This window comes from Astatotilapia calliptera, chromosome 6 (assembly GCF_900246225.1).
Source record: "Astatotilapia calliptera chromosome 6, fAstCal1.2, whole genome shotgun sequence".
Classification (NCBI taxonomy): Eukaryota; Metazoa; Chordata; class Actinopteri; order Cichliformes; family Cichlidae; genus Astatotilapia; species Astatotilapia calliptera.
This window is the reverse complement of record NC_039307.1, coordinates 14,591,175-14,614,113: the sequence shown is the minus strand read 5'-3', so window position 1 is coordinate 14,614,113 and position 22,939 is coordinate 14,591,175. Positions and strand designations below refer to the sequence as shown.

The following is a 22,939-nucleotide window of genomic DNA, read 5'->3' as shown; positions in this document are numbered from 1 at the left end:
CGGCAATATTTTTCCATCGTTAATTTCTTAAAGTTCTCTCTGTCTCTTATATTTTATATAACCACACTAAGGACGGACAAGCGCCTGTTTTTATGTGTTGTGGTTAGCAACAACGACGGTAAAACCATTGCGTGTCCGCTTGTTTATGTTCCACATAAACCTTTCACAATAAAGCTCAAGATCCTGTTGAGACTTTTCAAAATAAACTGAATCACGTGAAAGAGCAGATTATTTACGGATGAGAAGTAAAAAAAGAGCCGCCAGGTGCTAAAAAATAGACCTTAGACTCAAACGTTAGGACAGGCTTTTCCCCGCAGCACGCTGTGTAATATGTAATGTGGGCAATCGTGGCTCAAGAGTTGGGAGTTCGCCTTGTAATCGGAAGGTCGCCGGTTTGAGCCCCGGCTTGGACAGTCTCGGTCGTTGTGTCCTTGGGCAAGACACTTCACCCGTTGCCTACTGGTGGTGGTCAGAGGGCCCGGTGGCGCCAGTGTCCGGCAGCCTCGCCTCTGTCAGTGCGCCCCAGGGTGGCTGTGGCTGCAATGTAGCTTGCCATCACCAGTGTGTGAATGTGTGTGTGAATGGGTGAATGACTGGATATGTAAAGCGCTTTGGGGTCCTTAGGGACTAGTAAAGCGCTATATAAATACAGGCCATTTACCATTTAATAAATACTCACAAAGAAAACGGTGGCCGTTACAACTTATGTCTAAAAATGTAAAGTTTCATACATCTGTTAAAACACTGGACTCCAGCTACATGACGCGCAGCTGGAAACACTTCCCGCAAGTCGAGCTGCCCGAGATTCACAGAATTTACAGAAAATGTTACATTTTTGTGATTTATATTGTTATCGGGACGATAGAATTCTTATATCGGGATATGAGATTTTGGTCATGTCGCACAGCCCTACACGTGTGACAGCCTTACAAACACAAAACCTTCTAAATACTCGTGGTTTTGATGTTGTGGTTTGTTGGTATGTCCACAATAATTAGTTTTTGGGGGGATTTGTCACCCTTTTTCTGAACTTTTGTACACGTGTACCTGCTTTGTACCCATCTGGATTTTTTCTCCTCATTTTAAAGTCTAAGCTTTAATCATGAACACCAAAAAGTAGAAAAGTAGAAAAGTTTACTCCTGTACCTTCCAAGCAGCTGGCCCATTAGCGACAGACGCGCATCAGATTATTCATTCTCGGAGTAATTTGACAGAGTGCTCCTGAGTAATTTAGCTCTCTCAATCTAATTGGCGGTGTGACAGGCGCTTCATTTAAGAGCATATATCAACTTTCCCTCCCACGGTGATACTTTAATTTGGAAACTGAAGGGAAGGAAGACTAAAACTACAGGAGGAGCAGGGATCTACTCAGACTGCCTCAGATGTTCGTGTTTGTGTCATGTTGCTGTCTTTTGGCCGTCCTCGCACAGCTATGCTATTCAGCTGTAACACAAGTAGCTACACCTCTGAGGGCCAACCATGACCTTCCTCTGAGGAGGAATGAAGCTGACATTTTGAGAAGGTGTCCCCCTTTTCAGATTTCTCTTCCAGGAAAGACAAACCTGCATGAGTCAACATACTTTACATATTTTCTCTGTTTGTCTTGCAGAGCGGCAGAATCACGCTCGGGAGATGGTGAAAGAGGCCGACCTGTCGCAGTGGGACGCTTTAGTCATCATGTCAGGAGACGGACTTCTGTATGAGGTAAAGACACACACGTGCACTATGTTCATAACCAAAAACACCACCGTAATCTCAAAACCAATCCAGCTGGAATATATGAACTCAGCTGTTTATTTATTCAAATATACTTTTTATAAACTGTATGTATGACAGTCAAGTATGTTTCATTTGGCCAGATTCTATTAAAAATAATGTTTTACATCGTTTTACATAAAAGCAAATTATGTGAAATCAGCATTTTTGGGCATAAATGTTTTGATTGTATGGTCATTTTTTAAAGACATGGGCAATTTCTGACATTTATTAGACAAATAACTAAAAATGTAGCCTGCCAATCAAAAAAGAGCAGGCCAGTAGAAACAGCAGTCAGCTACTCAACCCACCAAATTCACCTCACAGTCATCCATCACACAGACAGTTTTAGGTTAAATGTACATAGGCTCTGCCTGGGTTATTTCGGTCTAAAATGGTTAAAATTGCATTCCTAAAAGGTAAAATGAGTGAGTACAATGGCGTAAACACACTAGTTTTCTATTCTCTCTGTGAGCACATGAATATTAGCACTCCACAGTACTACAAAAGATTGTGCTACCAGGCTGGATGCTGACTGTTGGAGCCTGACCAATACCGGACTTTTGGAGCTGATGACAATGACGTGTTAGAGTTGAAATGGGAAAAATCATGGGTTATTGTTTCTCCCCACCACAGTATTTCATAAAATACTTGCTACATAGAATATATACAATGCTAGAAATTTCAGCAACACAGTGTAGCATTGGTTAGCGTTGTCAGCCCACACAGAGGTTTCCTAGTTTGAACATTTCAGCCAGCAGGAGCTTTTCTGTGTTTTCTCCCCTGCCTGCATGGATTTTGTTCAGGTCTTTGGTTTCTTCCCACGGTCCAAAGACGTGCGTATTCGGTTGATTGGTGATTAATTTATGTTAACCCTGTGATAAACTGGCATCATGTCTCAGGTGTACCCTTCCTTTTCTCCTATGACAACTGGGATAGGCTCTAGGCCCCCACGACCCTGAATTGGACAAGCAGTTAAAAAAGTGTATGGATGGATTGGTGGTTGGAAACTTGCTGTGCAGATGCCATTCGACTCTGCTGCACTGCTGCATGCACTGCAGGTGTTTCTAAGAGTATCATAAACTGTTGATATGATATCAATATTTACAACCTGCATTACTGTACTTTCAGCAAAAAATACATTGTAAATGCAAGTAAACTATGGACAAAATTGGGCCACACTTTCTCTTGATATCTGAATGTAGCTGCTTTCATCAAACACCTTGTGAAAAGAATCATTCTAAAGAGCTCACTGAAGTCAAGCGTGTGACTGTAACAGGATACCGCTGCTGCAGCAAGTCAGTTTATGAAATTTCTTCCCTCCTAAATATTCTATGATCAGCTCTAAGTGCTATTATTGCAAAGTGGAAGTGTGTGGGGACCACAGAACCTCAGCCTTACAGTTCCAAACCTCCTCTTGCATTAACATCAGCGCAAAATCTTAATTGCATGGCTTTCCACGGTCACCAGCTCCTGCTGGTTTGATGTGCAGGTGGCCCCGTACTTTGGTCCATACAGTGTATATCTGTCACTGGCTAGCTGACACAGTAAATTTTTCAGGCCACCTTACTGAGGCTGTATTTTCTGTGTGCGTCAGGTGATAAATGGTCTGCTAGAGAGGCCAGATTGGGAGGAGGCCATCCGGACACCGCTGGGTATCCTTCCTGGTGGATCAGGCAACGCCTTGGCTGCATCCATACATCATTACTCTGGGTGAGGCACGCACACACATGCACAAATCAGTCATCAGCACTCTGTAGAAACCTCAAAACCTTGAACCTTTTTTTTTCCAGTTTTGGACTGTTGGATAGATAAAGTAAAACATCATCTTAAAAATAAAGATCTTTTGGTTTTGCAATTTTAAAATTACGCTAATAATTAATGAGCAGATTAATCGGTAGTAAAAAATGATTCGTTTCTCATGATGAACCCCTGGTGTAGAGCTCCACCGAAACCAGTCCAGCCAGTCTGTGAACATACCAGCCTGAGCCACACCATTACACGAGCAGCATGCACATACCTGTGGTTAAGTGATTTAAATCACATGCAGTGTGTAGTTTCAACCAAACAGTAGCTGTCATTAGTAATTACTTTCTTAGCAAGTGATTGTAGCAGGAGGAGGTCTGTCTATTTTTATTCTCACGTAAGAACAAAGATCTGCAGACAAGGACTCTGAATCGTGGCTCTGATCCCTTTAAGTGTGGTTCAGTGGGGCCTGTTGAACCTTCTGTTTCTCATCAGTCATATAACAACAGCTTTTTCTGTAAAATGTTGTGGACATGTTACAGAAATCAATAGGACGTATTTATGTGCAGCGTTGCTGTAGATACAGCATCTTTTGCACAGCTGAACCTCAGACACACATGGTCCTGACTCCTTTTGGTGCTTTTCGTTGTAAAATGCACTCCTCTCATCTGAATTAATTATTCATGACTCATTCAAATGGGTTATTGTTTGGAGATCATTCAGCCTGAACACAGGACAGAAAGAAGAAGTCAGAGGGACAGAAGATAAAGGAACTCGTTTACTCTATACATGCAGTGACATTTATTATAACACAAATACATACAAGCAGCTTACTCGCGTATCACACACTATCCCTGCAGTGACACAGTTTGGTCTGTAGTTAGTGGGAAACTCAAACACTCAGAACACAGTTGATGGGAGGAGTTTAAAAATCAGTTAACCACATATCACCTAATAATAAAGCTGTCCTCAGCTGATATCAGCATATGTATCAGACCACGTTTATCTGTAAATGTTCATGTAGCATAAACTGTTACTAACTACTGTCTAAAAAGAAAAAGACCAGTGGCGTTGTTTATGAAGTACAGTGTCATCGGTTTGAGTCTGAAACCTGCAGTACATCAGGGGTCAAGGACATCGTAATGATCCCTGAGGGCTACAATCAGCAGAAGTCACTCAACCATCAACCAAACAGTTAAATGCAATAAATATAACATCATAACACGGAAACATCTGGAATAAAATATTAACATTAAAAGCTGTTATTTAAAAGGTCAGTGGCAGCAGATGTTATGTTTTCCTTTTTTTAATTATCTGTGCAATAATAATGATGATGATGATGATGATGATGATGATGATGATGATGATGAGAAGAAGAAGAAGCATACCTTGTTTTTTGTTGTATTTTTTTCCAGTTTGCAGTAAATACTGAACCATTTATTGGTTACATGACATAATTTACTCATTGCCTTCACATGCTGGGCCAGTGACTCCTAAATCATCTTCTTGATGTGTCAGGACTCTTTATGCACTCATACTTCCTTGTAATTACCAGAAGCATAAAACAGGACTGTCACTCTTAGCAGGGCACGATGCCAAATCATCACTTTGTGCGGCCGTTTCTGTTGCATCTTAACATGATGCTGCAGTCACATTAGAGAAAACAGTGGATGGACACTGGGGCACGTCCAAATTATTGCATTTGTGTGCAGTGAACGAAACAGTCTTGACAACAATCTTTTAAATGGTCAAGTCAAAGAAAGAACCAGGTATGGGCGACTCGCAGTCAGTTGCCATCTTCAAAGCAACTGGATTTGAAGATTTGAAACATGATTAACAAACACAGCCTTGATTTTATGTAGGAATATAACAAGAGTGCAACCAGTTGCAAACCAGTCGAGGCCCCAATTGCAAAGAGATGTTTTACAGACAAGTTGCACAAATCAACACAGACTGATTGATTGATTGCAACATGTTGCCCTCAGGGTGTTGCTGGTTAAGTTGACCAGTTGGTCACTGTAGCTACTTGCAGTTGGTCTCCAACAGCCATTGCCTACAATTGTTTCTTGGTTAAGGACTTGCATCTCTGTTTAAGTGGCTCGTGTCAGGTGTTCTCAGTTCTTCTTACTGGTATTTATTTCCACTAATAGGCAGCTCACACCACTGGAGAGTGTACGTGCCTAAATCATCCCTTCGTTTGGTACCAAAACATGTGACACGCAGTTAATTTTCTTACAGGTGGTTGGTTTGTTTCATAAAGATGTGGCTTCTTGGTCCATTTCTATACAAATTTGCGTCCCTCTATGTAAACAGCTTTTGAACTGTGGCTTCTATTTGTGTGTTTAGATATTCTGCTCTTTATACTCTAAAGTCACCATGTGGGAAATGGGGAAAAAAGCTTGTTTAAGTGCTTTGAGGCGCTTCCTGCTTCTTTTTTTGTAGGTCACATGAGCTTTATCTGAGCGCCTCGCTGTTTTATTTAATTAAATAATTTTTCACTCAAGTGTTGTTTTTTTCGGCGGGTGTTTTTTGTAGTCAAGCAGTTTTTTGTCCTGCTGTCTTGGATTTAAAAAAATAATAATGGGGGGGGGGGGGGGGGGGGATTCCAGACTGAATAAAAGTTAAAGTGAATATAGTCAAACTGAAGAAAACACCTCTCACTGGTGGTTTATTCTTTCATCTGCCAATCAGCTTCTCATCTCAAACAATAGTCTTCCAGTGAGAGCGGCAGCAACAATGGGAGGAAGGGACCAGATTCTGCATTGTTTACTCTCCTCTCACAGTCCCGGGGCATCCAGAAAATCTCTCCCTCTCTGTCCTGCAGTAGCCCTGGCCAGATTGTATTTGGTATTATTCCCAGCTGAATGTCGGGTTCACCGAGGCTACGTGGATCAAACGAGCGACAGCTAGAATGTATTTGGTGTTATGCAAAACACTGGCAGTGTGCAGGTTTGCTGGCTGAGGGTCTAATTTGCTTCTGAGCAGGAGCTACAACGTCATCCAACCATCAATGGCAAGCCATACAGTTCTATATCGCTTGTCACAACGGTACCACCCCCACCACATCCGTCATCCCATCAGGAGAGCAACAGATTTATTGCCCACTCAGACAGGAATAACAAGGAAATGACAGAGAGCAAAGCCCACAGCGCCAGGCGCACCACTGATGCTGTGGACACATGACAGAAGACTCCGCGGAAGCGGCAGGCCCTGACAGGAGTCCTGGATGGGTGCAGCAAGGCTTCGCCGCTTAACTAACACCAGCAGCTTCAATATGTGTCTGTCACAGGCTGTAGTCTCCCAATGCTTCAAAGCTACCACCATTATTCCAGTTTGAAAGAGACCAACCACTTCAGTGAGCTACACTAACATTCAGACCTACTGACTGTAAATAAAAGATGGATAGATATGGAAAACGGCCCATTGGCTCCCTCTATCCATGACTTAATTTCACACTTTCCTGATGAGTTAGTTGTTGAATACAGTGGGATGTTTGTGTTGTAAAATGTGAATAAATATGTAAGTCAAAGTCTAAGAGGATAAAGCACATTTTTAGTGCAGTTGTACTTTTATCCTTCTTTTGGACTCTAATCTAATCTATTAGTTGTAATCAATGAGATTTTAAACTAGTGATTGAGAACCTAAAGCAATTAGAAAATGTTTACACAGGTCAAGTGATCCAGGAGGTCATTTTTATATGTTCTTATCCATGAGTGAGACCCACAAATAGACCTTGATGCATCATCAGTGAGCAGAAGAGTGTGTGTTATAGTTAATGTCACTGCATGTTTAATATAGGAGAGAAATTAGTGCATTGAAATGTGGACAATAAATGCAGTTTAACCTCGGTGTTCCTCAAGGCTGCATACTGGGACCCCCTCTGTTCTCATTCATGTTCCTGTCCACTTCACACACAGTGAATACGGCTGCGCACGACACCACAGAAACAGTAGTTCTCAGATTAAACTCAAGCGATGACTTATGTGCTAAACACCTTTAAGACACTTTGCTTTTCATCGGTGGACATCAGTCAAAGGAAGATGGCTGCCGTTCTTGAGCCTCCATCTGAAGCTTTTTTCTGTTAACACCGAGCTTCTCCTCCACATTGTTGCTGTGCACTTACTCTATACTTTAAGGTATTGTACAATGAAGAGCTACTTTTGGCTGGTTCCCTATTCACAAGGTAGGCAGGTAGCTCCACATGTTCTGTTTTTGTTTTTTTGACATCAGATGGCCTTTCTGGCACAACCCCAAAGGGATTTGTGTCTCCTCCTGGGATCAAACCGGTGAGCTTTCTTTTGTTAGGTAAATCACTAAACTTAAGATCGTGTACCATGATTGGCCAAATATTTGACTATTCAATATTTGTTCGTTGGGTAGGCATTCAGTTTTTCATTTTGGGTATTTGAATCTCTCTTGTTAACCTGCTTTATTTCACCTCATTGTTGCTAACATGTTGCTAAATGTTTGACATTTTTATGCCACAAACAGCATCCTGCTGCTCTCTGATCGCGTCTTGCTCTTTCTTCTGACATTGACAGAACTATCTCTCTGAAAGTAAATGTTGCTGAAATCTGCACACAGTTGCACGCTGCTCACAAAGGTTTATTTCTTTGCTCTTTATTACCCCAAACAATCCAAGAGCACGTCTATAAATCATGTTGTGGTTCGGTGCTCTATAAATTGAATTAATACCTTTAACACATAAAACTGAGAGGCAAAGCAGGATGAGCTGGAAATCGCCTTATAATCAGATTATTTCTTGACCTTTTTACCAGAGCGTGTTTATACAGTAACAGAGCTGTGAAAATGTAGATGAGTTTGTTTGGAAAGCTAGACTGATGAATAAATTCAGGATGTTGAATATGGAGATATCTGAGCTCCGCTGAGACGTCCATTCCTCGCTGTAATTGGCCGTTGGCTGTAACAGCCGGCAAATCTGTGGGTGCGTGTTAACGTGACCTTCCACCTCTGTATCCGTTCTCCCAGATGGGGTCGTCTTTGTTATCTGAAGGCCCACACTGTCCTTCGCCTACACCCCCACCCTCTGAGCTTTGTAGGGGCTCCACCTCTTCTCTCCCCCACCTCAGTGATTTCAGATAGCACAACAAGGTCACCGTTAGCCCTGTATTGTATAACGCCACTTTTTAAAGTTCACTTACAAAAACACAAGGATGCCTTGACCCACTTCCTAAAAATACAGAAGGAGCCTTTCTGTTATATTTTGGTGTCTTTATCTTGTGTTTGAAACCAGATTTTTTAACTGCCTCCTCCTGCCAGACTGATGAGGGGAAACTCTGTCTGCAGAGTCTCAAATGATTTGTTGTTGATATTTTATGAACTGAAACATAAATCAACACTGAAAATCAGCTTTAGTTTAGTTGAGGGTCTAGATATGTTTCCAGTTTGGATCAGACGCCTCTGCTTTACATTACAAAAGCCCGTCGCTCACTTTTAAATAGATTTCATTGCAAATAATGATTAAATGGAACCAGAATGGAAGCTGTTCTGAGGTGGATGTTTCTCTTTTTATAAATAAAGCTTGGATTGTGGATCAGGAGGTAGAGCAGGTCATTTCGCAGTAAGTCTGTGGAGGAGATCTCCACCTCCACAGTTTGCATGTTGACGTGTCCTTGGGCAAAATGCTGAACCCTTAAACCTGCTCCCCTCCCATGTGACTGAGTGTGCAGCAGGAAATGCATAAATGTGCTTGTACAGAACAAAAAACACAAGGAGAATGTGGCCTGTAGAGGTGATTTCTAAATTAAGCTGTAGCAATAAAATAAATATAAGTGGTCTTTGGGTTTTTAAATGTCTAACTTGCATATTTACATGTCAACGTTTCAAAATCTTGTCGTATATTTACTTTAAGGCTGAATATTCTGATTATTTAATAATATGCACACTGCTTTCTTGATTAACTGATATATTGTTGTGAGTTGTTATTTTTAAAAATCACATTTATCCAACAGCTGAAGATGTACAGTTAACAACGACATTAATTAATCACCACAATACATCCTAAATAATTTACTTGCAAATCACTTATAATTTATTCATGTGGTTGTTTCAGCCTAACTGTGGTCGTGTCTGAAAGCAGGAGCTGCCATGAAGTGTTTAAATGTCCCCTCTCCTCCTGCAGAGCCTCTCCTGTGACCAGCGAGGAGCTCCTGGTCAGCTGTGGCTTCCTGCTCTGCAAAGGTCTGGTGTCCCACATGGATATGGTCTCCGTCCATCTCTGCTCCAGCCCCCGTCTCTTCTCCTTCCTGTCTCTGGCCTGGGGCTTTGTAGCCGACGTCGATATAGAGAGCGAGAAGTACCGTCACTTTGGCGCCGTCCGCTTCACCATTGGCACGCTGGTGCGGCTGGCCTCTCTCCGTGTCTATAAGGGCAGGCTGGCTTACCTGCCCGCCACCAGGGACCACAACAGCGAGGAGGCTTTGAGGAGTAACACAATGCTCTGCAAGGATCGGGTCCCCCCCGTGACACTACCTGCTGTAAGAGACTCCTCCTTCCACAACTCCTGCCACTCCAACAACTCCCTCAAAGTGAGGCGGGTGGAGAGCACGCCTTCCCGAAGCGTCACCAAAGCCCTCCCCGGCCCACACGATTCCCTGCTGCCACCTCTGGATCAGCCGCTGCCCGACGACTGGGTGGTGGTGCCGGAGGAAGACTTTGTCCTCATGCTGGCCATGTACCAATCCCACCTGGCGGAGGATCTCCTGGCGGCACCAGAGGCCACCCCGGACGACGGCGTCATTCATCTTTTTTACGTTAGAGCGGGGATATCGCCCACCGCGCTGCTGAGGCTGTTCCTAGCTATGGAGAAGGGTGCACATCTGACTACTAACTGCCAACATCTGGTGTACACTAAGGTGCGGGCGCTCAGGCTGGAGCCGTACTCGCCCAAAGGAATAATTACAGTAGACGGAGAGGTGGTGGAGTACGGCCCAGTACAGGCCGCGGTGCACAGAGGCCTGTCGAGGTTAATCACTGGATGAGACTGAACAATCTCGACTGCCCGCTTTCATCTCTGCTCTGTGACGGCGTTTAACAATAAATGTGTTTCACCTGTCGCATCAGGAGCTGTGCAGCTGCAGGAGCAAAGCAGCGGATTCAAGCCTCCTGATGTTATTACATTAAAATGAGCGGAGTGTTCAGTATTAGACAAATAATGAAACAAACTCCAAATAATGCCATCAATTACACTAAAAATGACTTTTTTTCAAGCTTAGGTTTTATTATTAAACATTCTTTTCACAATAAGAGATTTTAGCACAGATATTTTGACCTGTAAATCAACACAAACTGAGTCCGTTCAAAGTTGATGCAATTGGCTCATTTCAAGCTCCATACTAGAGTAACATCAGTGGCTCCACAGTGTAGTGGTTTACACGCCCCAGTTCTAATTCCAGGAAGAGACACAAATCTCTAAACATGCGTAAAGCCCTGTGTGAAATTTGGGAACAGCCAAAACTGACCTTTTTATTATTCACAGTTAGCTTCCCTTCCCTTAAAACTGCTCGACGACATCAGAAAGATTCAAGAGTAGAGAAACAAATGTCTCAAACTGAGTGTTCAGCTCAGTTTTTCCTCATTTCCTGAAGTCTGTGAATATGTTTCTTTAATGGTTTTTGTTTTGTTTTACAACATTTGAAAAAAGAGGAAATAAACATTAATTTAGCAGCACATACAATTCAAAAAGATCTGATGTAACAGGCTGTTATTGTGAAAAGATTTCATTTAAAAGTATTAAGCATCATTAGGTTTTTAATTCTGATTATTTAATGTGACTGTTAATTTAATACTGAACACTCCGAAGCCATGACTGTGTGAACTGACGGCAGTCCTGCCTCATTTGAGCTAAAACACAAACACATAAAGACCCACACGTTTCATCATCCATTCATCAAACGTTCAGCCTCCGGAGAACGAAAATCCATCACCATCTTTTTCCCGGCGTCTCGTTTCATCGCGGCTGCACGGACAGCGACGTTTGTCTGCGTCGCAGCAAACACATCAGCCAGAATTACAGCATCTTATGCAACGACGGGGGATTAGTTTTCTCTGGCCTTTACACTCCTCTGCAGTGCAGCGTGTTTGTGTCTGTTTGTGTGAGAGAGGCTGAAACTCGTAAATGAAAGCCTTTATGGACCTGACCTTCAGGAGGGAAGGTGCTCGTCTGTGTCACGGGCGACGCCAAGGCAGGAAAACGTCTGTTTCTTCATGGTATCTTAAAGTGAACCGCAGCTAAGCACATTGTATAAATAATCATTAGATATAAGTATTTATATTTAATTTATTTATATTTATTTTATCATGTATCAGAGCTTCGTGGGGCGCTCCTGCACCAGCGTTCCTGGTTTCTGATCAGAGGCCGTCACGTTGTTTCGCTCTCTGAAGAGTTTCTCATTGTTGCCTTAAACTCGTTAACTTGATCCTGTTTCTTAAAAGCACTAAAGGGTATTTCACACATTCAGTAGCGCCTCCCCAGTTCCCGATTTTTAAACCAGCCACGTTAACTTGTCCAAGCAGAATTGTGTTCAACATATCTTCATCCAGCCTAGAGGCTGTGTGGGCCTCAGCAAGTGAATCACACCAAAATTTAAGTAGAAGTCCTACTGGAACGTTGGGAAATTGAGTTTCAGCTGTGGAAGCTGCTGCCTGGCATCAGTGGATCCAGACTTGTCTGGGCGAGAGAGGTTCCCTGATTGCCAAATTTAATAGATTACAAATACGAATATGTATTCCATCGTTTAAGTGAATCACGGGTTAGAGTTGGGGTCACTGATGGCGACGGGTGAGAGTGAATGTAAAGAAGCAATCCACCTTAAAACACAGTAAACAAGCGGTCACACCCACAGAAATCTCACACAGCTTTGGCACCGTTTTCACGTTCATATTTCCCTCGTGACTCAGACTTTCTTTTGGCACGAGATTTTCATAAAGCGGCAGGAAAACATCAGAGGAGGAAAATTCGTTAGAGGTTTTGTTGACATAAACAGGGTGTGAAATCTGCGAGGCGATTGCTGCGCTTCCATCTTCACTTGCGACAGTTTTCAGTTTTTGTGTCTGTTTTTTTTGGTTTCGCAGGATGAAACCGCTCCAGTGAAAAATGTTCACAGGCACATTTTGTGTGGATGTGAATTCTGATTAAGCCCGATTTGTTTTTACACTCGCAACAAACAAAACTCCCTCAGCCGTGTCGTCGTGCTGCATGCCGGACCTTAAAAGCTGCAGAGCTCTTTGCCCGTTTAGAAAAACCACTACACCTCCAGCAAGTGTTTAAGTGCTCGCGGGTGGAGTTTCTCCCTCAAACAGCTGTGGCTCTGCTCCTCCTCACTTACGTGATGCTTCAGTTTGTATTTTTTTTTCCTTGCCTCGCTCTCTGCCATCCCGTCATTCTCACCATAGCACCCATCATCTTCTTCTGCTTTCAGCCATCTATTTGTTGCTTTTGGTGCCACTGCAGAGCAGTCACAGCGCGCACACACAGTGGCAGATTTATCATCACCGAGGTGTCCTTAGCATTGAGCTTTAAATCACAGAAAAATGGCTGCAGATTTCAAAATGTTTGTGAACACTGAGGAGCCTTAAACAGGGGTTTTGGGTGGAGCTGGTTACACAGAGTGTGAGGGAGTGGACATGGAGGAGGAGAAGGGGGAGATATTGACTTGTTAAATGCTGCATGAGGTGGGCGGTGTTGTGTTCCTTCCCCCTCACCCCGGGAAATCATTGGGGAACATTAGTAGACTGTCCAGATGCAGTGAGTCAGAGGAGGACGTGTTTCACTTCAAGCTGAGCAGTAAAATGAGGGAGGGGAGAGGCGACGGTGATCTTTAAGTCCACATACGAAGGAAAGTTGTGGAGCTTCGATGTGCCTACAGAGTCGCAGTAAACATGCTGATGTTTCCATGTTTTATTCAACACGCCAACGACTGTTTGAATCTGCAAAGGCTCAATCGTTAGAGACCAAAATTTGTTCCCTCTTCCGTGTTTTTTGCACAATGTACGCTTGTTGCCAACGCCACGTTAAAGCCTTCGTGGGACGTCGAGGTTGTGCTTCCATAGTATAAGTGAATCACGGGCCCTAATTTAAGTTTGTGCAATCGTGCTGGAAACCTGCTCGGTCCAGCTGGGGGATGAAGCAGGATCAACCTGCTATGATGATGTTCAATTATCTGGAAATTTGACTAAATTTAGAAGAAAAATAAACCTGCTCTTAAGCAGCAGCAGGTTTTCTGCTCTGTCTGAAAAAGCAAACATTATGTAACATTTAATTTTTTTTCTAATGCAGAGTCCATTAGAGCACTTACATCTTTTATTTTTAATTTTTTTTTCAGTGCAGTCAAATGTTTTATGTCCTGTGGTAGTGTGCCTTGATTGTGCTGCCCCCCGGTGGTTTAAGTGTGGCAGTGCAGTTAACTTGCTGCTTTTGGGTCAACTGAAGAAATGCTCATTTGTTTTTTTTGGACACATTTAGAGACACCGATGAAAATATTTTATTATGAAAATTAAAAATATGCGAGAAATGGATTAGCTCTGACACGTGCTGACCCCATTTTTCTTCCTTTCATCTGATTGGCCAATGTCACGTCAATCACAAATTTAACAATCCAATCAGAGAACAGATGGGTTTGGCTGTCATACAAAGTATGTACAAAATATTTATGATCACAATTTGAGCCCATACATGGAGAGTCAGACCAGTTTTCCTCTGTAGGTCGATGTGACTGAAAATCCGAGTGATAGGGCGATGAAGGACCTGACAATTTGCTGTTTGTCTTTATCTGCTGCTTCTGAACCGCTGTCATCTTCTGTGTTTCAAAGTTTACGGTGAAGGGAAGACGAGTTGTTTTTATTTTATTTTATTTTTCAGTCATGCTGATTATTGAATGATTGATTCTTTATTCTAAGAGAGATCTATTTTTCCATTTAGATGAATGTAAGTTTTCTAAACTAATCAAATCACTCTACTGACGTGCTTTTGACTGAAACAAATAAATTGAATTATGACAAAAAAGACAAACTAGTGTTTGGTTTGTGAAACGCTGGCTGTGTCCTCCTCCTTCCTGCTGTCAGGATGAACTTCTCCAAAAATCAGATGTTCACTGAAAGGTTTGCCTGCACAGCTTATCTTATATGTAGGTCAGGGACACAGTAATTGCGTCCACGTGGCCTGAATACAAAGGAGGAAGATATCATCATCATCACCTGCACAAGGACAGAAAACTCAAAGGAGAAAAGTTTAAGTCATGACTGGGTCATGCATCCTGCATCTAGCTGCATCACAGGGTGATTTTGCAGGTTTACTCTCAGGTGTGTTACTGCTTCAAAACTACACCTGAAGACATAATCTATCACTGACAGGAAACCTGCAACGCAGTTCTTTAAGATTAAATGTTCAAGTTGCTTTACAATTTCTGACATTGGACCAAAATGAGTGGGTAGGTATGCAGCGCTGCAAACCTCTGATCTGGTGTGTTAATGAGGGATGTGTCCAACTCAAATCCACCCTAGGGAGGATTATTGAGGACAAATGTTCCACATTCAGGGCTTTTGATAAAAAGTTATATTAATCTTGAGTAAATATGATAATTAAATAGTTGTTGAAATTGTGGAGCTCATGTCTCCACTTTACCAAGATCTGGAAGAAGACCTGGACTGCCATCCTCAGATGAGAGGAAGCTGGTTTGGTTGTTCAGGAACAACCCAGGAGCCACTGAAGCTCAAGGAGTTATTAGAGGGTGCCAACCAAGAAAGAAGCCCCTACTCCAAAATCATCATCTTCAAGCTCGACTCGGCTGCCCACACAAGCCAAACGCCTTCAGGAGAAAAGACTGAGCTTTTTGGTTAGAGGAGTAAATGTGAGGCTTTCAAAGAACACTGTACCAGTTGTCAAGCATGGTGGTGGTAGAATCATGCTTTTGGGCCGTTTTGCTGCCTGTGGTACTGGTACATGACACAAAGTGGTGGAATAATAAAGAAAGACTACCCCTCCAAATTCTTCAGCTTCCCCTCAAATCAAGAGCTAGACAGTTGAAACGTGGACACAGATCTTCCAACACACTAATGATGCCGAACACACAATTATTATTTTTTTTAAAAGTAGATAAAGGCGGATACATTTTAGCCCTGGGTGGATTAGAGAAAATCCAACATAAATTCAAACTAGCACACCTAATTCTTGTTTTTTAAAATGATTAAAGATGCTGTACAATCATCCCAACCCTAGAAAAAAGAACTCATCAAGAGCCCAAAATTATGACATTCATGCCCATGATGTTCATATGACAATCTCAGCTGATGGGCTGCAGGAAAATCAATTTGTTTTATTAAATTTTCTGCCTCTGCTGACTCGAAATCTCAGTTTCACAGATACGGATTTATTTTGGTTTAAACACCTGGAGACGCTGGCGCCTTCATTTTGACCTCGACCCGGTCTGAGAGCATTTCAGCTTCATCATCTGGAGGGAAAAACAAAAAAAAACTACAACACAGCATCTCTCAATGTTTCAAACCATTCGTGTGTTTGAGGCAGTGTAGCTGAACTAGCCCCGAGGCTTTGCCATATTCATCTCTACAGCAGCCATAACTCTTTAATTCAACCCAATGAAAAGGGACCAATTTCTTAAACAGTCAGACCAGTGCATTCAACCACCAACTTCCTAATCACCTGTCCAAGTAGGATAACAGGTGAGGCTGGAGCTCATCCAAACAATGGACAAGAAGCAAAGTTCCCTCCGGACAGGTTGATAATCCAGCATTAAGAAAACGATCATCCGTGCTCATGTGCCGCTCCGTACACCTGCATACTTTGTTTTTCTTTCCCGTTCACAGCTGCATCAGGGTTTGGATACACAGGTAATTGAACCTGTTCATTTCCAGCATGTCCTCCACTACAGCAGCAGGCTTGATTCACACTGGACCTTTTAGCTCCTCCCCCTTTAACCCAACTTTTTTCTGATTGACTGCAACTTGCAAACAGAAGGTTTGAACAGCAGGTGGGTGGAGCTTCTGTGCCTAAGATAATGATATTCAGGACCTCCCTTCTTTCTGACATCATACAGGTACAAAAAAATAAAAAGTCACTGTAAGAGCTTGTATCTGACAGAGAAACAGGTTAAAAGTGGAGCAGGTCGCCTTTAATAACATTCATTCATTACCGAGTTTGTACTTTTCAGGTGATTTCCTTCTTATTATTTTTGTATCCGGCACAAATAAAGCCACAAAGCTTCTATGGTAATGCTTGCAAAGTTTAATACATCACTGTACAGTCGTCTTAAAGCAACAAAAGTAAACCATTAAAAAGATGAAACAATAAGTACAATACACACTCAGCATTTTGTACATACTCTACGCCCCGACTCATCACAACTCAAGTTTGTGTTAAATATATACTGTATGTATTCATATATTTCAATATAGTCATGATGTCTGTACAGAGGGAATCAGGCTACAAATTATAACTGAGTTCCTTTTTTTTGTTTGTTTTTTTAAATATTATATCAATAACAGGCCACTGTGGAAATGTAGACATCGTACAGTCAAGTCTTGTGTGTAGCCCATTTGAAAGGCTTAAAGCAACAATGTTACATGCTTTGGCTGTAAAACAAACCTCTCGCATTAATAATAATAATAATAATAATAATAATAATAATAATAATAGTTTCAATCTGAAGAATATACACACATACACAGAAAATTATACAAAGCGTCATGGGCTTGATATCCTGTCGGACTTTTATTTTGAGATCTAGAGATGGATTCACATTTTCTGTTAATGCTTCTGTTGATAAATGAGGACGAGGGCGAAAGATGAAGATGGCGGGAGTAATGTCACCTCCTGGTTCTCGGTGGAGCCGGGGAGGGAAACACGCTCCTCTTGAGATGTGCGACATTTTACGAACAGCAGCATGATGACAGGAGGTAAAAAAAAGAAAAAAAAAAAAAGAAAGGAGGGAAACGATGCTAGAGGCAGCAGTAAAGGCAGTGAAATCATGAACAAAGTAAAATCTGAGAAGAGGAAAACAAATCACGGATGCCTGATTTCCACATCTGATACAGGGGGAAGAAAAGAAGAAAAAGAAAGGGGGGGGTAAAAAAAAATGGAAGACAATACAAAACAAAAAATACCCTCATGTTTATTCGTTTATTAATTATTATAAGTCTCTAAACGCAGCGGCTCTTGGCTTGTTGTTTCTATACTTTCATACTCTTCTGTTACTGCTTTCTCATCCACAAACACTTCTCAGCATCACAGATCAGCACAGGCAGCGCTATTAAAGCATCACAGGGCATGTCTGACCTGTCCAATAATAATAATTACTAATAATATTTAGTAGAATAAGAATAACGAATGCAATTCTTTCAAAAGTTGTAAACACAGAATGCAGATTTTCCTCAGGAAGCACGATTGGACCCAAAGGTTTGAGTTTCACAGCTTTGTGGAAACTTTGTAGCTAAAACCCCTTTTTTTTCTCCTTTCATCCAAATGTAAGATATTTACTGTAGAGGCGTCATCCCATTGGCCACTTGAATCAGAAAACTAACTAAAAATGAACAATTAGGCAGATTAATTATATCATCAACATTCATACTCGACTGCAGTTTACGTTCTGATCTAATTCAACTGGGCACGTGCAGTTTGGAGGGGGAACGAATCAGAACACGGCAGCGGTGGGAAGGGGAATGAGAGAAGGGAAAAAAACAAAAAACACTGGAGCAGGATTTTAGTGGTTTTTAATGCGTGTCCAGGCCTGCGTGGGTTAATGAGTAAAGCAAGACACAAGCAGCTCTGTACACAAGAGATCATTAAGAACAATTCAAGTAAGGCAACATGTTGACATGAGATGGCGGAATGGATGCCGTGTGGATTTTTTTTGTTGTCGTTTTTCATTGTTTAAGTTGTGTCATCTGCAGTGATGTGGGGTTGACTACAGTTCAGTGTAGGATCAATGGATCAAAAGTTCGACGTTGGCGTACGAACCGCCTTGATAAATCCTCCGACTAAACTGCGCCACATACACTCGCCCGACTGGCCGCACCGCGTGCTCCTCTGCACGCACACCAAACAGCTCCAAACCTCCGGAGGTTGATTCGTATGTAAACTTTGCCACTCGATGTTCGCCGCGTGCTCCGGTGATGAGCGAAGGAAGATGCCAGCGAGCGTGTGGTGGTAGAAGTGGTCTGTGGTTGGCAGTTTTACTGACGTTCGGCCTGTTCTTCTGTGAAGATTCGCGTGAGTGTGTGAACAGAGAGAATTTGGCAGAAAGCGTAACAACCGGTGAGAAAAAGTGGTTTTATGCGCGTCGCCTCTCCCAAACTTGATTGTCCTTTCGTTCGTTCGCTCGTTGTAGTGCAGGATGGTACAGTGATAACATCAGTAGTGCTACAGATAGCTGCAGTCGACCCGTCGCTGACCGGGAGCTGGGCTGTGCAGTTTTTCCAGTGGTACCCAGTTACTTCTTCATCCGGCAAATCCCCCCCCCCCCAATACGGCAGAGGATGCTGGAGGCTAGTGGGATCATGAGAGGGGGTGTAGGAGAGGACATGGCACCGATTCCTCATCTCACTCTTTTTTTTTTTTTTCTTTTTGCATCCACGCCACCACAGTTCTTACTGGCGCCACTTTTTTTCCCCCTTTTCTGTTTTTTTTTTTTTTTTTAACCTGCGTCCATGAAAAGATGACAGTGTGTGAATGACGAGGCAGCTCCCTCAGGTGTGTGTGCAGGTGGGTGAGTCGCTCTTTATGCTTCGCACTCGTCTGCAGGGACACTGAAGGAAACAAAAACATGATCAAATCGTCGTCCCGAGCAGAGCCCGCTCACGCTCCCGATCAAAGGTGCGGCTCTCTTGCAATCGTGGTTCGATTATGGGGGCAAGAAAAGGCAGAATGTTGTGGAGTTCAGGGCAGCAGGAGCAGTAAAGACTAAGAAATGGAGGTAAAGGTTAAAAATGTGGGCAGTGCTGGGGGCTTAGTGCAGCTCTGGACAGGGGTACAGCAGACAGAAAGCTGTAGCCCCCCTCTCCCAGACAACAAGTAATGGATCCTCCTCGACGGCTTGAGGCGGATGAAAAGGTAGAAGAAGAGGAGGAAAAGGAGCAGGGAACAGTGCAGTGGCATACTGGGAAAGGATGAGGAGGCACTTACTTGTCCTCTGTGTGCTCGGGGATGCCTGCGGCTGCCAGCGCAGCTCGGTACTGCTGCAGCACGCCTCGGACGCTCTTCACGAATCCCTTTGAAAGCGGGAAGAGCGGGAAGCCGATGTCGGGGTAACCGCTGCCCTCCGGGAGGAAGCTTCGGTAGCTCTTTCTCCTTTTCTTTGGTCTCACCACTGGCTGGCTCCCCGAGGAGCCCGCCCCTCCTGCGCTCGCTGCGGCAGAACCCAACTCGGACGTCCCGGTGCGGCTTACGGAGCCGGGCCCCGCAGCGCTGCCCCTGTTTTCACTGCCCAGAGAGCTGTTCCCCAGGTTGCTGTCGCAGTCTGAGTTGTTGCCCAGCTCCTGCTGAGAGGCTGCTGTGGTGGAGGGACTCAGTCCTGAATCCTCCAGCTCCTCCTCCATAATACTGGTGACGCCTGCTCCCGTGTATCCCTCCTCCCCCGCCTTACCGGGGCTGCTGTGGGCCACCGCCACGGGCAACGATCCCAGGGCCAGCTGCTCATCCAGAGGCTCCACAGATGAAGGTCGGTCCTTGGAGTGCTGAGCCCTGGAGTACGGGTGTGCGGCCTGCCCTCGCTCCGCAGAGTCGTGCAGCTCCAGCCACGACTCCAGCCGGTGGACGAGCCGCCAGCCATTAGAAACAAAGTGCTCCTGGATCTCCTGCTTGAAGACCTCAATGGGATTCTGGAGGAGTTGCGTCATAGACTGCACCATCTTGATCAGAGCCATCTCATTGTAGCAGCGACTGTTCTCGTATCCCTCCTGGAGGCCTCGGTCACTGTCGAAGCCGGCCTCGTTGTAGTAAGGCTCATTTACGAGGATAAGGCCTGCAGGCACACATCGAATCAGGATTTGTGAAAAACAGAAAAATAGCTCAAGACTGTGAAATCTGCTAATTCAACTGCAACATTTGAAGCTAAAAGATATCCGAGATTTAAAACCTGGATTCTGTTAGTCTGGCAGGCTGCAGATGTTGTATGGACATGGTGTCATGTCTGTGTGTGAGGCAGATATATTTAGTTGAGTAACTTCTGAGCAAATGAAAACATGAATAAAACATTTTCAGCTGCAGAGAAGAGAAGCAGCAGTGTGTGTGTGTGTGCTTGGTATTACAGCAATCTGGGGACCTACATCAGTTTCATGTTCACATTGTGGGGACGTGTCTTCCTTGTGAGGACAATGTACTTTGTTAAGTTAGGAATGCAAGCTTTAGAGGTCAGAGTAAGTAAAGGTTAGACCAGGGTGAGAGAAAATCTGCAGGAAATGAAAGTGAGTCAGTGTGAGGTCCTCTGTAGTGATGGATGCACAATCTGTGTGTGTGGGTGTGTGATTGCACTAACCTTGTATCGAGATGAGGACTTGCAACAGGCTGGACTTGCTGGTCCATCTCTCAGTGCCCTGCAGATCACAGCAGCATTAAAACAGCTCAGCACTGACGTCTCTGACTAGTGAACAGTTCACTTAACGCTACAATAAGCTAAAGTAAAGTCGTCCCCAGATTACACTTTTCTCACATTAGATTACAATAAAACATCCAAAGGTACTGTGTGTGTGCAGCCTGGACACTTTAAACCCCAAAACATTCAGCAGTTATACAATTCGTACTTTAGGTTCATATGTTGAGAGTTTAACTGTAACTATAACCTGGTTGGTTACAGTTACAGTGCTGTTTCTAAGTTAGTCCTCTATTCTTTTCATTAAAGGTGAAAGAAATGTGTGTTATTCTCCGTGTCTCCAGCTATCTTGTCTCCCTCTTCTCTTCCCTGAGCCTGGTTCTGTAGGAGGTTTCTTCCTGTTAAAAGGGAGTTTTTCCTTCCCCCTCTTGCCAAGAGTCATATATCCACCCTGAAATCCACACCACTCTAATCATCCATAGTGGTTGAATCAGCCACACTGAAGCAACAGTGGAAAAAAACAAAACAAAAAACCAACCTACTACAATCAGGAAAATCTGAAATGTGACACCTCGTACATCAGACACACCAGAAAGACTCTACTGACTGCCAAGTCCAATTAATTTAAAAGTTTAAACTGGTTTAACAAAAACACTTCAGGGTGATCAACTGAATCTTTCAGGCTGAAGTTTGGAGAAACACACTTCACTGATGTTGTTTATGATTGGGTGATGAAGAAGAGGGACAGATTGGTGAACACCGTACTGCAGTGACCTGATAAAAGTCCACTGAGAATACTCTGAATCATGTGCTCGGGCTACAAAGACCATCTTGAGGCTGTCCACACCTCCGGCACTCACCTTGCCTATCCAGGTGCCCAGCAGGCTGACGCAGACCTTGCCGTTGTCGTAGAGGTTGGGATTGAGGCGGCCGCTGCACTGGGACAGGTATCGAAACAGAGGCGGCACAGCTGGGTAGATGTTAGGCAGCTGGATGTCAAACAGGAACACACCGTCCTCGTAGGGCGTACGAGTCGGCCCTTTGATCAGAGCCGAGAACAGGTCCTGTGGTGGAGCGACAAAAGAGAAGTACATGTTTGATGTTGTAATCTAAAGGAGGCCGATGTTCAGGCGTCTGCAGGAGAATACATATGAGATAGCAGAACAAAGTACAGCGCAGCAGACGTAAGAGTAAAGCCTGGCTGCTTCTACCTTTCATTCCCTGTAATTTTTTAAATATTTATTCTTTTATTAATACTTTTAAACCTCATGCTGGCATTTGGGTTTGAAAAAGGCCCATTAGTGATCATGAGGCTTTTAAGAACTAGCAATTTAATTTTATGCTGTCAAAACGACTTTTTCCAACTTAAAAATGTAAGTTGTGTAAAAGGAATGAAAATATTTTCTGCACATTTGTGGCCTTGAATCTCTGCTGAAGGCATTTTTTTAATACAGCGGAGAAAAACAAAGGCTTTTGAATTACTACATATCTACAAATGGTTGATTTCACCTAAATATGAAGGTGGTGGTAAATTTGTGTCCTTGTTTAGTGTCTTTTAGTAAATCTACAGATTTTCCAGCATTAAATGAAACCGTCCAAATTTGGAGCATATTACTAAAGAAGAATAATCTGTTTAATGATTGGGATCATTTCCTGCTCCATATTTTTACTCTTTGACTCCACTACACTAGCTTTGCATAACCTACAGTTCAAAATAATCCTCAGCTTTTACGCAACCTTCAACTCAGCTCTTCAATTAATCTACACTGTAAACAAGACAATTTAGCTCCTCCCCTTTTAAGCCTTCAGACACGCTCACAAACTTTCTGTTTCCGAGAAGAAACCAAAGGTGGAAAATCAGGAAAAGCAGAAAAGTTTAA

At 43.2% G+C, this 22,939-nt stretch overlaps 2 protein-coding genes across 4 annotated transcripts in view; one reads left to right on the top strand and one right to left on the bottom strand.

Moving 5' to 3' along the window:
* The window catches only part of LOC113023970 (sphingosine kinase 1), a 40,132-nt gene extending 26,200 nt beyond the window's left edge, over positions 1-13,932 (top strand). For both annotated transcript variants that reach the window (XM_026170478.1, XM_026170479.1), the window contains exons 3-5: positions 1,610-1,704; positions 3,353-3,468; positions 9,644-13,932. In XM_026170478.1, the coding sequence (XP_026026263.1) occupies positions 1,610-1,704; positions 3,353-3,468; positions 9,644-10,502 (1,070 nt within the window). In that variant the 3' untranslated portion in view covers positions 10,503-13,932. The remainder of the gene's footprint in view (positions 1-1,609; positions 1,705-3,352; positions 3,469-9,643) is intronic.
* Positions 13,933-19,186: 5,254 nt separating this feature from the next.
* Positions 19,187-22,939, bottom strand: part of ube2o (ubiquitin-conjugating enzyme E2O) — a 44,495-nt gene continuing 40,742 nt past the window's right edge. The window contains exons 20-23 of one of the 2 annotated variants that reach the window (XM_026170475.1): positions 21,920-22,123; positions 21,006-21,063; positions 19,655-20,492; positions 19,187-19,278 (exon numbers count right to left, since the gene is read on the bottom strand). In XM_026170475.1, coding sequence (XP_026026260.1) covers positions 19,251-19,278; positions 19,655-20,492; positions 21,006-21,063; positions 21,920-22,123 — 1,128 coding nt within the window. In that variant the 3' untranslated portion in view covers positions 19,187-19,250. Of the gene's footprint in view, positions 19,279-19,307; positions 20,493-21,005; positions 21,064-21,919; positions 22,124-22,939 lie in introns of those variants that run through there. The other variant, XM_026170477.1, reaches the window with a different exon arrangement.